The 16168-nt window shown below is 42.7% G+C and overlaps 1 protein-coding gene across 2 annotated transcripts in view; it reads left to right on the top strand.

Moving 5' to 3' along the window:
• LOC110505533 (apoptosis-resistant E3 ubiquitin protein ligase 1) overlaps window positions 1–16168 on the top strand; it is a 34973-nt gene that overhangs the window by 1671 nt on the left and 17134 nt on the right. For both annotated transcript variants that reach the window (XM_036963069.1, XM_021584812.2), the window contains exons 3-4: window positions 371–539; window positions 2043–2263. In XM_036963069.1, the coding sequence (XP_036818964.1) occupies window positions 371–539; window positions 2043–2263 (390 nt within the window). The remainder of the gene's footprint in view (window positions 1–370; window positions 540–2042; window positions 2264–16168) is intronic.

The raw sequence follows: 16168 nt of genomic DNA, 5'->3' as shown, positions 1-16168 counted from the left end.
ATGCACAGCATCCCAGTTCTTTTACAACAAGAGGAATTTATTCTCTTTGAATTATCTCATCCATTGGAGTTTGCACAAAAGCCTATCACAGTTCAAAGGGCGTTTTAATGAAGGTTCGGCCAATGGGTGAAATTCCTTCTCGACAGCTTATCTTCAGCCATTAGTGTAACTCTTTGTAGTGCCTGAGGTTGTTGTTTCAGTGATTTAGGGCCTTCTTGTTTGCAGGTAAGAGTATATTCTTGTCTTCCCCTCATTCTGGTAATGTTGAGGTGTATGTCTTTGTGACAAGGCTATAGACTAGAATAGATCCTCATACTGGCATGTCTGCTCTGGCTGATTTGTCTGCGTCTTTGTCTGTCTGTGTGTGTAGATGTGGAGACTCTGGAGGAGCTGAGCCTGAGTGTTCTGACTCGTCTGGAGGACGTGGTGAGAGAGAAGCGGCGCTGGAGGGACATCGCAGAGGCTCACATCCAGCTGCTGCGAGACTTTGCCTTCCAGGAGTGGCTTTGCTCTCAAAGCCTTGAGCACTACTATCATACGTAAGCATAAGACCACCATGTTATTAGCACAGTACTACCTACCTCTCACCTGTCATGGGCAGATTCAACATTACTACACAATTCCGCACTTACATCTTACAGAATTCATTCATTTTGCGAAACACTGAGAGGTCTCTCTCTTTCACTGAGAGAGGCTACATGGCTGAGAATAACAACCATAGAACAGATACTGCTTTGTGTCTGCTTTTTTGTCCACTTGGGAGCAGACTCCCCATTCATGGCTGGCTGCGCTTGGTGACATTGAGCTCAGGAGGCTGCAGTGTTTCAGAGGGTCACTGCAGTAATGAGTGCTCTTAAGGGGCTGTTACACATACGATATAGTAGTCGATGTTCTGCAATCCTACAAATGGGGGTGTAGCTCTCTGTGGACTGAGTTGAACTGCAGTCAGACTGAGCCTATATGCCTTTCTGTATAATAGTATAACCTTTACTTGTTTCATGTATTAATTCATAAATAAAGACAAATGTTCTCTATTTTCAGTTGTATCACATTCATATATTTTATTGTGATACATAGGTTAGTCATACGGAGGGGAATGTAAACTTGACTTCCTCTTTGCAGATTGTTCAGTACAGTATGAGCTCAGGTCTGTCTGAGCACTGGCTCTTTACCTAAAGTAATGTATTGTGAACATGAGCAGCTGGGTTATAGTGGTTATTACACTGTGTTTATTGTGGCTACAGCAGCTGTCAACCCTGGAAAGCTTTTGCTCCTTGAGTAGATTACACTGTACCATTTAATACATGTGTCATAGGAATACTAATCCACTTTCATCATGACTCACTCCATACCACACTATGCTTTCTAATGTTTCTGGCTTTCTAATGTTTATATAACTCTTGAAGAGGCAATCTGTGATTGCTACATCCATTTCTGGACATTTAAATTCATGATTAATTTGCATAGATTCTTGAAGAATATAACTTATAAATCCCTCATGAGCGTAGTAAAATGTTCTTACCCCATCAGAACCCAAAATATAAACTTGATCTACTCCTTTGTTTCTAAATAAAGTAATTGTAAACAAACACTGTATTGCCTCAATATGGTTAACTGTAATTTTGATCTCATTTGATTTCCTTGCTTTGTCTATGAATTTGAGAGTGGTTACATTTCTCCAGCATTCCCGCAGCTATTTACCAAATCAGGGGCGGTTTGACCGATTTGTTGTTGTTTGAACTGCAGATTGCCCCTTTTTAATGCTTAATATAAATGTAACTTAGTAGATCATGTTACGTTTACTGTGGTGCAGTGCAGAACAAGGTGATAAACCAATATTTGTTTTACGTGCACGATAGAGTACACAGAAGCCTATTTAAGGCACTCGCTAACAGACCACAGCCCTGTTTAAAGCCAGGTTCTTCTTGTTCAGTCGCTCTGAGTGTGAGTGTGAGACGGTGGCCATGCTAGAGGTGAAATGAATACAAGTGACAGTTTTTTTTTTCTCTGTTTGACCATATTGCACTGTGGTCCAAATGAAGACTGAAGACCTTGGGTTGTATGAATTTGGATGATCTAGCCCAGTTTGACAGCCAGTTGCAGCTCTCTCTGGCTGCGTGGGGATACTATTACGAAGACTACATCAAGTTGTCCACGGGCGTCAAGGTTCTCCAGGCCTCAAGGGGGCGCCGCGACCAAGACTACGAGATCCAACTGGTGCACAACCTTGCTGAGAGGCGGCTGAATGAGAAGTGGTCTATCGGTGAGTGCCTGATCACTTTGTAGACATCGTTTGACAGGCGTTGAAAAGCTTCTGCCTTGTATTGAGACAGAGTGACTTCAACAGCTGTCTGTAGAAGATACTGATGTATTGCAAGGACCTAGCGTTTCACTGTTTTATTAAGCAATAGCCACACAGATGAGCAGAACTAGGTAATATGTTGTGAAGGAGAAGTTGACTGTTATTACATAGTCATGCTGAAACAATAAGTGCAATAACTGTTTCAGGGATATGTGTGTGGGAGTATGTGTGTGTATATGAATGGAAAGGTGACTTACATATACAGTACCAGTCAACAGTTTGGACACCTACTCATTCAAGGGTTTTTCTTTATTTTTCTTATTTTCTACATTGTAGAATAATAGTGAAGACATCAAAACTATGAAATAACACACATAGAATCATGTAGTAACCAATTTTTTTTTAAACAATATATATTTCAGATTCTTCAAAGTGACACCTTTGCACACACTTGGCATTCTCTCAACCAGCTTCATGAGGTAGTCACCTGGAATGCATTTAAATTCATGATTAAACACTTGAACTTGAACACTTAGTGATTGAACACTTAGAGACTGTCAGCAGATGTGGTTTTCCTGCAAGCGTTACATTTCAAAAAAGGAGGAATGTAATATTTAAAGAGGAGCCAGGGTTGGAGAGGTCTATGCTGCCACCTAGGGCTGAGCGTTATATCTAATTCATTAAAATGAATGTTTTTGCCTGATATTCCAAATGCCTGTATCGCAGAATATTTTTTTGTGTGTATTGGTTGGGATTAGTCTCTAATCTGTAGGTATCTGAAAAAGTTACTTCTGGGAAGATTATACATTTCCCTCAGCAACTCAGAGGCAAAGGTCCCTTCTATATGTAGATCCCCTATGGTATTGCTCCCTAGTTCTCCCCATCGCTCAAATGTGTTATCAAGGTTAGAGGGGGCAAAGGAGGGATTCCTGGCAACAGGGAGTAGGAATGATATTGGACTAAGGTCAAAGTAGACTTTAATTTGCTTCCAGATTCAGACTGTGCTATGTATAATAGGATTGTTACTATAAAGTGACATCTCCAACTTGACAGGCGACAAAATCACAGCGCCAATAGAGAAGGGGTGGCAATCCTCACGCTCCATACTAAGCCAACCGGATGACAGAAGTGCGTCATCCAGCAGAAACGTAACAGCACGGAGGTTAGCGGCCCAATAGTAAAATATAACATTTTGGAGAGAGAATCCTCCATCCATCTTGGATTTACAGGTGTTTTTTTTTTACCTATCCTGTGTGTTTTATAATCCCAGATGAATGGATTGATAATTGAGTCCAGATGTTTATGAAAGGACTTAGGTATGAATACTGGGATTTTTTGGAATAGGTAAAGCAGTTGTGGGACGAAGACCATTTTAATGGCATTAATTCTTCTGAGCAATGAAGTTGGGAGAGTTCTCCAAAATTATATGTTTGCCTTGAGTTTTTGCATCAGAGGGGGGAAATTCTCTTTAAATAGTGAGGGGTATTGTTTGGTAACTACAATTCCTAGATAGGTAAATGGAATCAGTTCTAACCAAGAGGTGTTTTGCAACCTTATGGGCATTAATTCACTCTTGTTCCAATTTATTCTGTATCCCGAGAAGGTACCAAACAAATTCATCAAATCAAGAATAGCTGGAATACTAGATTGGGGTTCTGTTACATAGTATGTATGTTATCTGCGTATAGTGAAATCTTATTTAGAGTATCATTAGTATTATAGCCGTGTATTGCTGCATGAGATCTGATTGCCTGTGACGAGAGGTTCAATGATTAGAGCAAAAAGCAGAGTCGACAGCGCACAACCTTGCCTTGTCACTCTACAAAGGTTAAATTGTGGCGATTGGTTAGTGAGTATTCTCGCACAGGGGTTCCTATATAAAAACTGAATCCACTTTGTGAACCCATCTCCAATATTACATTTCTGTAGGACCTTGAATATATTGGATCACTCAACTGTGGTCAAAGGCGCCTGAGATTGAAGAATGAGTTTCTGTTAGGGATAAAGCCGGTCTGGTCCGAATGGACCAATTTGCCCACTAAAGTGCTAACCCTATTAGCAAGAGTTTTTGCTAAAATCTTTTGTTCTGTATTAAGGAGAGATATTGGTCTGTATGACCCTACCTCTTCCGGATCATTACCCTTTTTATGAATAACTGTGATAAACGCCTCATCCAAAGTAGGTGGGAGAGCTCCATCCTCATTGGCCTGAACCAACATTTTGTGCAGGTAGGGGGAGAGCATGTTGCTGAATGTTTTATAGAATTCACCAGGGAATCCATCTGGGCCTGGGGTCTTGCCACTCTTTAGAGATGTAATTGTTTCTTGAATTTCTCCTAGAGATATTTCCTTATTCAGGAATTTGGAATCTTCCTGGTTCAGGGCAGGGAGATTACAGCTCTCCAAAACGTTTTCATTATTAAGGGGTTAGGATCTGCTTTAGATGCATATAGAGTCTCGTAAAACTGACGGAATCTGTCATTGATGTACTTGGGGGAAGAGAGTAATTCCCCAGTAGCAAATTTAACTTTGTGAATCATCGCTGTAATGACAGAAGCAGAGTGGTCCGCTGTAATGACAGAAGCAGAGCGGTCCGCTGTAATGACAGAAGCAGAGCGGTCTGCTGTAATGACAGAAGCAGAGCGGTCCGCTGTAATGACAGAAGCAGAGCGGTCCGCTGTAATGACAGAAGCAGAGCGGTCCGCTGTAATGACAGAAGCAGATCAGCCCGCTGTAATGACAGAAGCAGATCAGCCCGCTGTAATGACAGAAGCAGATCAGCCCGCTGTAATGACAGAAGCAGAGCGGTCCTCTGTAATGACAGAAGCAGAGCGGTCCGCTGTAATGACAGAAGCAGAGCGGTCCGCTGTAATGACAGAAGCAGAGCGGTCCGCTGTAATGACAGAAGCAGAGCGGTCCGCTGTAATGACAGAAGCAGAGCGGTCCGCTGTAATGACAGAAGCAGAGCGGTCCGCTGTAATGACAGAAGCAGATCAGCCCGCTGTAATGACAGAAGCAGATCAGCCCGCTGTAATGACAGAAGCAGAGCGGTCCGCTGTAATGACAGAAGCAGAGCGGTCCGCTGTAATGACAGAAGCAGAGCGGTCCGCTGTAATGACAGAAGCAGAGCGGTCCGCTGTAATGACAGAAGCAGAGCGGTCCGCTGTAATGACAGAAGCAGAGCGGTCCGCTGTAATGACAGAAGCAGAGCGGTCCGCTGTAATGACAGAAGCAGAGCGGTCCACTGTAATGACAGAAGCAGAGCGGTCCGCTGTAATGACAGAAGCAGAGCGGTCTGCTGTAATGACAGAAGCTGAATGGCAGATCAGCCCGCTGTAATGACAGAAGCAGAGCGGTCCGCTGTAATGACAGAAGCAGAGCGGTCCGCTGTAATGACAGAAGCAGAGCGGTCCGCTATAATGACAGAAGCAGAGCGGTCCGCTATAATGACAGAAGCAGAGCGGTCTGCTGTAATGACAGAAGCAGAATGGCAGATCAGCCCGCTGTAATGACAAAAGCAGAATGGCAGATCAGCCCGCTGTAATGACAGAAGCAGAATGGCAGATCAGCCCGCTGTAATGACAGAAGCAGAGCGGTCCGCTGTAATAACAGAAGCAGAGCGGTCCGCTGTAATGACAGAAGCAGAGCGGTCCTCTGTAATGACAGAAGCAGAGCGGTCCGCTGTAATGACAGAAGCAGAGCGGTCCGCTGTAATGACAGAAGCAGAGCGGTCCGCTGTAATGACAGAAGCAGAGCGGTCCGCTGTAATGACAGAAGCAGAGCGGTCTGCTGTAATGACAGAAGCAGAAGGGCAGATCAGCCCGCTGTAATGACAGAAGCAGAGCGGTCCTCTGTAATGACAGAAGCAGAACGGTCCGCTGTAATGACAGAAGCAGAGCGGTCCGCTGTAATGACAGAAGCAGATCAGTCCGCTGTAATGACAGAAGCAGAACGGCAGATCAGTACGCTGTAATGACAGAAGCAGAACGGCAGATCAGTCCGCTGTAATGACAGAAGCAAAACGGCAGATCAGTCCGCTGTAATGACAGAAGCAGAGCGGTCTGCTGTAATGACAGAAGCAGAGCGGTCCGCTGTAATGACAGAAGTAGAATGGTCCGCTGTAATGACAGAAGCAGAGCGGTCCGCTGTAATGACAGAAGTAGAATGGTCCGCTGTAATGACAGAAGCAGAGCGGTCCGCTGTAATGACAGAAGCAGATCAGCCCGCTGTAATGACAGAAGCAGAACGGTCCACTGTAATGACAGAAGCAGAACGGCAGAGCGGCCCGTCGTAATGACAGAAGCAGAGCGGCCCGCCGTAATGACAGAAGCAGAACGGCAGAGCGGCCCGCCGTAATGACAGAAGTAGAATGGTCCGCTGTAATGACAGAAGCAGAGCGGTCCGCTGTAATGACAGAAGTAGAATGGTCCGCTGTAATGACAGAAGCAGAGCGGTCCGCTGTAATGACAGAAGCAGATCAGCCCGCTGTAATGACAGAAGCAGAACGGTCCACTGTAATGACAGAAGCAGAACGGCAGAGCGGCCCGTCGTAATGACAGAAGCAGAGCGGCCCGCCGTAATGACAGAAGCAGAACGGCAGAGCGGCCCGCCGTAATGACAGAAGCAGAACGGCAGAGCGGCCCGTCGTAATGACAGAAGCAGAGCGGCCCGCCGTAATGACAGAAGCAGAACGGCAGAGCGGCCCGCCGTAATGACAGAAGTAGAATGGTCCGCTGTAATGACAGAAGCAGAGCGGCCCGCCGTAATGACAGAAGCAGAACGGCAGAGCGGCCCGTCGTAATGACAGAAGCAGAGCGGCCCGCCGTAATGACAGAAGCAGAACGGCAGAGCGGCCCGCCGTAATGACAGAAGCAGGACGGCAGAGCGGCCCGCCGTAATGACAGAACCCAGCATGATATCCAGGTGTCTAATGCCACCCCATCTGCCCCGACCTAACCATCACCGCCAATAAATGATATGATAATAAGAATAATGTAGGAATAATCTAAGAATTGAGAAATAATGAAACAAAACAAAAATGGGTGGTATAAGTATATCCATCCAAAAGTGTCAATGATCAAACCCAACAAGCCACTCAAACAGGCATCCTCTAAACTTCAACGACAGGTCAGTCTTCCAGCCGGAATGAAAGCTCTAACCGCCCTCCATTGGCCGGCTAAGCATCTTACATGTCCGGGAGCGTCAATAAAACTTCCGTCGGCAGCCCTTGCTGAGACAGTTTAATAAGGTTTCATCCGCTATGACATAGTATGGATTTGAGTCCATGAGCACACCACACCCTAACACACAATGACAAGGCAATCTAACCCGCACGGGGGATTGGTGCATATTCCCGGTTAAAATTCTCTGCGTCCATAACCGAGGAGAGATCTTCTCACCAGAAGGAGGGGTAATTCTGAGTCTGGCAGGGAAGAGCAAGGCTGGGCCAAGATGGAGTTTGTAGAGTTTGGTCGTGACGTCTCTGAAGCCGACCTGATGCTTCGCCACATCGGGCACGTAATCATCATAGACACGGAAGGGATGTCCTTTATGTAACAGGTTACCCCTCATTCGAGCCTCATATGATCCTTGGTCTTGAAACTGTGACAACAGGTGATTACTGGGTGAGGACGTTGGCCCGGTCCAGGCACGGGGACAACAGGCAAAGAAGCAACTGATTGAATGGTGCTCTCGATTTTGGTGTCCAGTTCAGAAATAGTAGCCTTAAAATCCTCAGCTATAGCAACACGTAGTTCTCCCAGAGCTCGGGTAAGTTCTGTAAGTGTCACGTTGTTACCTGTGCATTCCGCCATGTCTGTCTTGTTGTTTGGTGGGGAGAAGGGCTCCGATGAGGATTTATTGTCCTTTAGTCGCCTATTTACTCGGCATGTTCACATACAAAGTTACAATATTGTATTAGAAAGAGACTTATGTTGTAAAAAGTGCTGTAAAGTAGGTTAAGTTAGATTGTTTCGCAAAACAGTTGCAGGAGCCTCTCTCACACAGCCGTTCACTCCAACATGCTAGCTCCATCTTCCTTACTACATGATTCCATATGTGTTATTTCATAGTTTTGATGTCTTCACTATTATTCTACAATGTAAAAAATTAAATAAAAGCCTTGAATGAACGTTTAACTGGCACTGTATATATATGTTTTGGTCATTTAGCAGGCACTCTTATCCAGAGCGACTTACAGGAGCAATTAGGGTTCAGTGCCTCGGTCAAGGGATCAGGGATTCGAACCAGTGACCTTTCGGTTACTGGCCCAACGCTCTTAACCGCTAGGCTACCTACTGGTTAAAACTGGTGATGGATGGTGAATATGTGTAGGAGGGTGGGAGAGAATGGGTGTGTTGATGCATAGGGTATATGTTGGGCGGGAATGGATGAGTAAGTTGATGGGTGTAAGTGTGTCAGAGAGGTAGGGAGGGAGGGTAGGACAGGATGGTAGGTAGGGACAAGCTTAGCTTGGGTGGGCAGGGATGGGAGATTGGGACAAGCTTAGCTTGGATGGGCAAGGATGGGAGGTTGGGACAAGCTTTGCTTGGGTAAAGGGGGTAGAAAGCAGGGAGGTAGAGAGGAATGGGTTTGGCTTGGGAGAGAGAGAAGTATTTAACTATACTACAATGTCATTTAATTTACTTTTGTGACTTGCAAACCTGCTGTAAAATGAGTAAGAGTTCTGGATCGATTAGGAGAGGATGTTGAATTTGTCATTACAGCTAAGATTCAATGGTGGTTATTCGTGAGAGTGGAGGGGGGCTCTTTCTGGGGGATTGGGGCGGGGTGAATGGGAAGGCATTAGACACTTCTCTTAGGTGTGTGTCAGGCCTCCACTCATCTATGTACAATGACATAATCCTTAGACTCTTGGTACACTAGAAGAGGAGTTGGAGCTTAAAAGCCCTAAAAAGGCATAGCACCTCAAAGTACAAAAGTACTTTACTTCGTTTTTTGTATGTTTTCTGTTAAATGTCTGTTCAGCTTGCATGCTCACATGCTCTATAGATGTAATGTATACAATAACGATGTATTCATACAATGACTCTTCCATTTCATGAAATGGCCCACTGCCCTTATACAACTGCTAAAATGTTTTATCTGGTTAACTTTGAGTGTATTTTGAGTGGTTAACAAAATCCAATTTATTACATTTAGTCCTGAGGTGCTGACCTGTTGCACCCTCTACAACCACTGTGATTATTATTATTTGACCCTGCTGGTCATCTGTGAACATTTGAACATCTTGGCCATGTTCTGTTATAATCTCCACCCGGCACAGACAGAAGAGGACTGGCCACCCCTCATAGCCTGGTTTCTTCCTAGGTTCCGGCCTTTCTAGGGAGTCTTCCCTGGTCACCGTGCTTCTACACCTGCATTGCTTGTTGTTTGGGGTTTTAGGCTGGGTTTTTGTACAGCACTTTGTGACATCAGCTGATGTAAGAAGAGCTTTATAAATACATTTGATTGATTACATGGAATGTGCACAGGCTTCATGATGGGGAAAAAGCATATGGTTCTTGAACACTTAGAGATTGAACACTTAGTGATTGAACACTTTAGAGACTGTCAGCAGATGTGGTTTTCCTGCAAGCGTTACATTTCAAAAAAGGAGAAATGTAATATTTAAAGAGGAGCCAGGGTTGGAGAGGTCTATGCTGCCACCTAGGGCTGGGCGTTATATCTAATTCATTAAAATGAATGTTTTTGCCTGATATTCCAAATGCCTGTATCGCAGAATAATTTGTTGTTGTTGTATTTTTTGTTTTTATGAGCGTTTGTCTGCTTGTTTTCATGTTGTCTTTTTGGTCTCGTTCGCTCCGTCTGTGCTGTGCACCTTCCCATTTACACCAGAGATCTGTATATAATGACGAGGTGAAACTTCTCGCTTCGCCTCTTTCTCCAAAGCTCCTCCCCCTACCACTCACAACAACTAAGATGGGAGATCACTTCTTCTTTTCTGACAAACGGTTTCAACTTGCTATTTGAGGTTTGGTCCAACGGAATCGTTCATATGGACACCGAAACACATTGAGACATTATTTTACTGTAATAGAGGAAACGTGAACCTCTCGAACCATACCTTGTTTATGTTTCAACTCCTTACATTTCAAGCAGAGCAGACACTAATAAAACGGATGTACCAATGAACAATTATTCTGGAAAATGTATGCTTAGTTCGTTGCGTGCCCACGGGTTACGGTACCACGTATCACTAGCAGCATTTTAGTCAAATAAAGATTGTTATACTAGCTGTTTAGTCTGTCTTTTATAAATGTGCAATAAGCATAAAACAATTATAAGGAATTGGCAACCCGTTCTCATTCTGAGAAATAAGGTAGGCCACTTATTTCAACATCTGAACAAAGTGGACAGGCTAGCACGCTGTTCAAACAGTTGGAGACGGACAGAAGGGTGTGTTCATAACAATTACAATGTTTTGCCTTGTTAGTGGAATTTTACCTAGATCCAAGTTGGCTGAACATGAAATCTAAATATTAGCTGGCTACTCATTAGCACATGGGCTTGTGTTTGACAGATTGTTTATGAGACCGGTGTTCATTTTATATAAACCATTATTACTGAATGTGCATTATGCATGGTTTTGGTTACATTTGTTACAAAAATAGCATTTTTATAGACAGACCTGAAAGCCAAATCGGTGATTATTGAAAAAAAAAAGGTACAACTATTTTTGATAAAATAATGACATTTATTAGTGGTTGTGGAAGGCATATATATTCAGCCTAGGTGTAATTTCACAAGCACTCAATTCATTATAATTTTGGTGTATTTGACCTTTTAATTGTACAACAAAGCTTATTTAGATATATATATATATATATATATATCTTGAATCACTTATAAGTTTTTTAAAAATGGAGATATGAGTTTTAGGCCATATCGCCCAGCCCTACTGCCACCTACTGTAGTAACAGCAGTGGTGTGGGCATGCTTGATAAATACACCCTTTTCTGTTATATCCTAACACACAGACCAAAAAGGACATTTTCTAATGTTGAATTGTATCTTACATGGTAAAAGATTACACATTGATTTAATAGACAAATCTGGTGTTTTTAGATGGAATTTAAGCTATATTAGGTCAAATCCAGACAGGAACTATTATCTTAGCATGAGACCTAAATAATACAGTTGATAAGTTTGACAGACGTAGCAATAAAAAAGGCAAATTCAAGGAACCTTCAAAGAGTCTGAAAAAAAATGGCATCTCTACAAATAATTTAGAGAACACATCAGATGAGCAAACAGTAACCTAACCATTCGCTATAGTATTACCTGGTATACGATTCCTTGCCGTTCCTCAAGTTATAACGCGTTAGTTGCTTACTGAACCCTGGCAATCTGTGTGAAATGTTAACGTTATCTGGGGCGGCAGGTAGCCTAGTGGTTAGAGCATAGCCTAGTGGTTAGAGCAATCAAAAGGTTGCTAGATCGAATCCCTGAGCTGATAAGGTAAGAATCTGTCGTTTTCCCCCTGAACAAGGCAATTAGCCCACTGGTCCTAGGCCGTCATTGAAAATAAGATTTTTTCTTAACTGACTTGCCTAGTTAAATATAGGTTAAAAAAAAAGAACTAACCACTATCTGTTAACTAATGTTTTCCCTCTACAGAATGTGGTTAATTTTCATAATGAGAAAATGAGGTGAAATGAAGCGTTGTTTGTTAAACAAGTGGATTCAGGGATCAAGTGTAGCTGGAGCTGGGCCTGGCTTAAGCTGGATGCCACTATAGAGGTGAAAGGAACACAACACTTTCTCTCTTTCTCACTTTTTCAATACAGTGGATAACAAGGGGTAAGCCAGGTGTCCTCTCTGCCTGAAAGAGATCAATTATGCCAACAAAGGGTATCATGCTCTGCAGGCACATTGTAGAACAGATGTCCACAGGCAGAAAGTGTACAATGTAATAATGTGCAGTGTAGCCCACAGATATGGTTTTTGTTGTGTTGAATTTGACAGTAACACGTGTGTGTGTGTGTGTGTGTGTGTGTGTGTGAGGGGGATTATAGTTTTTTTACTCGGTGAAAATTATTTTTGCACACATGTAGCTTTGTGCACTTGACCGATGTCTGCTATAGTGGCCACTATAATAGAGCAAGAATAGAATGCCTGTTTGTTTCATTCTATTTCTACTTTTAATATGTTTGTTTCTCAAGTGCAATATTTATATGTGTGTGTGGTCACGAGCGTTCTATTATAAAGGCTGTCATGGCTGCAATATTAATGTATTGTTTTTTTCTCAAGACTTGAGTGTCATTTGCAGTAAACTTTAGGCAACAAATGACATTGGATTGCTTTCTTTACATTTTTTAGCTGTGAGTTAGGTTCACATTTACCACTTTTTATTTTACACACAGAGACTGATCATGTAGATCATATTCTTTGTTGTTTAATTAGTTAACCTGCATTTCCCCCTAGCAGGGATTTTTTGTATGTTTCAACCCCCCCCCCCCCCCCCCCCAAAAAAAAAGTGTCAAATGTTTGGGCCCTCACCAGTTTGTATCCCTGAATTATCAGCAGACAAAAAATGATCACTAAAAAAAGATATCACCCAAATATAAATATGATACACTGTTAAAACATTCGGACAGAGAAAAGCACCAGGAATGCATGGATTTCCCATAGAATTATATTTATCATTTTGGGACAAAGTACCACCCCTATTTACACAAAGGACAACACATGTCACTCAGTTCAGTGCTTTCTAATTCCATGTATCAAACAGTTATATTAAAACCAAGAAAATATGTGACAGTCCCCTGCTGATTACATACCCATAAGTTTAACAATGCTCAAACAGTGCATTCAGTACTTTGTTGAAGGACTTTTAACAGCGATTACAGCCTCAAGTCTTCTTGGCTATGACGCTACAAGCTTGCCAGACCTGTATTTTGGAAGTTTCTCCCATTCTCTGCAGATCCTCTTAAGCTTTGTCAGGTTGGATGAGGAGCGTCACTGCACAGCTATTTTCGGGTCTCTCCAGAGATGCTCGATCGGGTTCAAGTTCGGGCTTTGGCTGGGTCACTCAAGGACATTCAGAGACTTGTCCCGAAGCCACTCCTGCATTGTCTTGGCTGTGTGCTAAGGGTCGTTGTCCTGGTGGAAGGTGAACCTTCGCCCCAGTCTGAGGTCCTGAGCTCTCTGGAGCAGGTTTTCATCAAGGATCTCTCTGCACTTTGCTCCGTTCTTCTTTCCCTCGATCCTAACTAGTCTCCCAGTCCCTGCCGATGCCAGGTTTCCTCCAGACTAGACGCTTGGCATTCATGTCAAATAGTTCAATCTTGGTTTCATCAGACCAGATAATCTTGTTTCTCATGGTCAAAGTCCCTTAGGTTCCTTTTGGTAAACTTTAAGTGGGTTGCCATCTGCCTTTTACTGAGGAGTGGCTTCATTCTGGCCAATCTACCATAAAGGCCTCATTGGTGAAGTGCCGGTTGTCCTTCTGGAAGGTTATCCCATCTCCACAGAGGAACCATGGAGCTCTATCAGAATGACCATTGGGTTCTTGGTCACCTCCCTGACCAAGGCCCTTCTCTCCCTATTGCTCAGTTTAGCTGGGCAACCAGCTCTAGGAAGATTCTTGATGGTTCCAAACTTTTTCCATTTAAGAATGATGGAGGCCACTGTATTCTTGGGGACCTTCAATGCTGCAGAAATGTTTTGGTAGCCTTCCCCAGATCTGTGCCTCGACACAATCCTGTCTCAGAGCTCTACGGACAATTCCTTTGACCTCATGGCTTAGTTTTTGCTCTGACATGCACTGTCAATTGTGGGACTTTATATAGACCGGTGTGTGCCTTTCCAAATCATGTCCAATCAATTGAATTTACCACAGGTGGACTCCCAAGTTGTAGAAACATCTCAAGGATGATCAGTGGAAACTAATAGTCTAATAGCAAGGGTATGAATTCTTATGTAAATAAGGCATTTTTTTTCCTTCTTTTTTTTCGCTTTGTCATTATGGTGTATTATGTGTAGATTGAGGATTTTTATTTATCCATTGTAGAATAAGGCTGTAATGTATCCAAATGTGGAAAAAGAGAAGGGGTTCTGAATACTTTCTGAATACACTGTACCAGACAATATTGAAAACTCATTGCCCCCTTTGCTAAAGATATTTTCAGAATACTCTAAAATCTCAGGATAGAAGATTTGCATGGGGGGGAAAAATAATTATGGAAATAATAAAAATAATAGATTAGAATAGATTCTTTAAACAAGTATACTCAGTCATAAGACTTTATATGGGCAAATAGAACTCATAGAATAAAAGGGAAAGTTTTACATCTTCCTAAGTCGGAGGGTGGTTTTAACTAGAGGTCAACCGATTAATAGGAATGGCCGATTTAATTGGGTCCGATTTCAAGTTTTCATAACAATCGGAAATCGGTATTTTTGGACACCGATTTGGCCAATTTAAAAAAATATTTCTTTACACCTTTATTTAACAAGGCAAGTCAGTTAAGAACACATTCTTATTTTCAATGACGACCTAGGAACGGTGGGTTTAACTGCCTTATTCAGGGGCAGAATGACAGATTTTTACCTTGTCAGCTCTGGGATTCAATCTTGCAACCTTACAGTTAACTAGTCCAACGCTCTAACCACCTCCCTCTCATTGCACTCCACGGGGAGCCTGCCTGTTACGCGAATGCAGTAAGAAGCCAAGGTAAGTTGCTAGCTAGCATTCAACTTATCTTATAGAAAACAATCAATCAATCATAATCACTAGTTAACTACACATGGTTGATGATATTACTAGTTTATCTAGCGTGTCCTGCGTTGCATATAATCGATGCGGTGCGCATTCGTGAAAAAGGACTGTCGTTGCTCCAACGTGTACCTAGCCATTAACACCAATGTCTTTATTAAAATCAATACACCAAAGTATATATTTTTAAACCGGCATATTTAGCTAAACGAAAACCAGGTTAGTAGGCAATATTAGTAGGTTAGTAGGCAACATTTTGTGCCGCCTGGCTCATTGCTAATTTGCCAGAATTTTACGTAATTATGACATAACATTGAAGGTTGTACAATGTAACAGGAATATTTAGACTTAGGGATGACACCCATTAGATAAAATACGGAACGGTTCCGTATTTCACTGAAATAATAAACGTTTTGTTTTCAAAATGATAGTTTCCGGATTCTACCATATTAATGACCAAAGGCTCGTATTTCTGTGTGTTATTATGTTATAATTAAGTCTATGATTTGATATTTGATAGAGCAGTCTGACTGAGCGATGGTAGGCAGCAGCAGGCTCGTAAGCATTCATTCAAACAGTACTTTCTTGCGTTTTGCCAGCAGCTCTTCACTGTGCTTCAAGCATTGAGCTGTTTATGACTTCAAGCCTATCAACTCCCGGGATTAGGCTGGTGTAACCAATGTGAAATGGCTAGCTAGTTAGCGGGGTGCGCGCTAATAGCGTTTCAAACGTCACTCCCTCTGAGACTTGGGGTAGTTGTTCCCCTTGCTCTGCAAGGGCCGCGGATTTTGTGGAGCGATGGGTAACGATGCTTCGAGGGTGGCTGTTGTCAATGTGTTCCTGGTTTGAGCCCAGGTAGGGGCGAGGAGAGGGACGGAAGCTATACTGTTACACTGGCAATACTAAAGTGCCTATAAGAACATCCAATAGTCAAAGGTATATGAAATACAAATAGTATAGAGATAAATAGTCCTTTAAATACTATATTAACTACAACCTAAAGCCTCTTACCTTGGCATATTTAAGTCTCATGTTAAAAGGAACCACCAGCTTTCATATGTTCTCATGTTCTGAGCAAGGAACTTAAACGTTAGCTTTTTTACATGGCACATATTGCACTTTTACTTT

Source organism: Oncorhynchus mykiss, chromosome 25 (genome assembly GCF_013265735.2).
Source record: "Oncorhynchus mykiss isolate Arlee chromosome 25, USDA_OmykA_1.1, whole genome shotgun sequence".
In the NCBI taxonomy this organism is placed as follows: domain Eukaryota; kingdom Metazoa; phylum Chordata; class Actinopteri; order Salmoniformes; family Salmonidae; genus Oncorhynchus; species Oncorhynchus mykiss.
The sequence above is the reverse complement of the archived record's forward strand: the minus strand, read 5'-3'. Positions and strand labels throughout refer to the sequence as shown.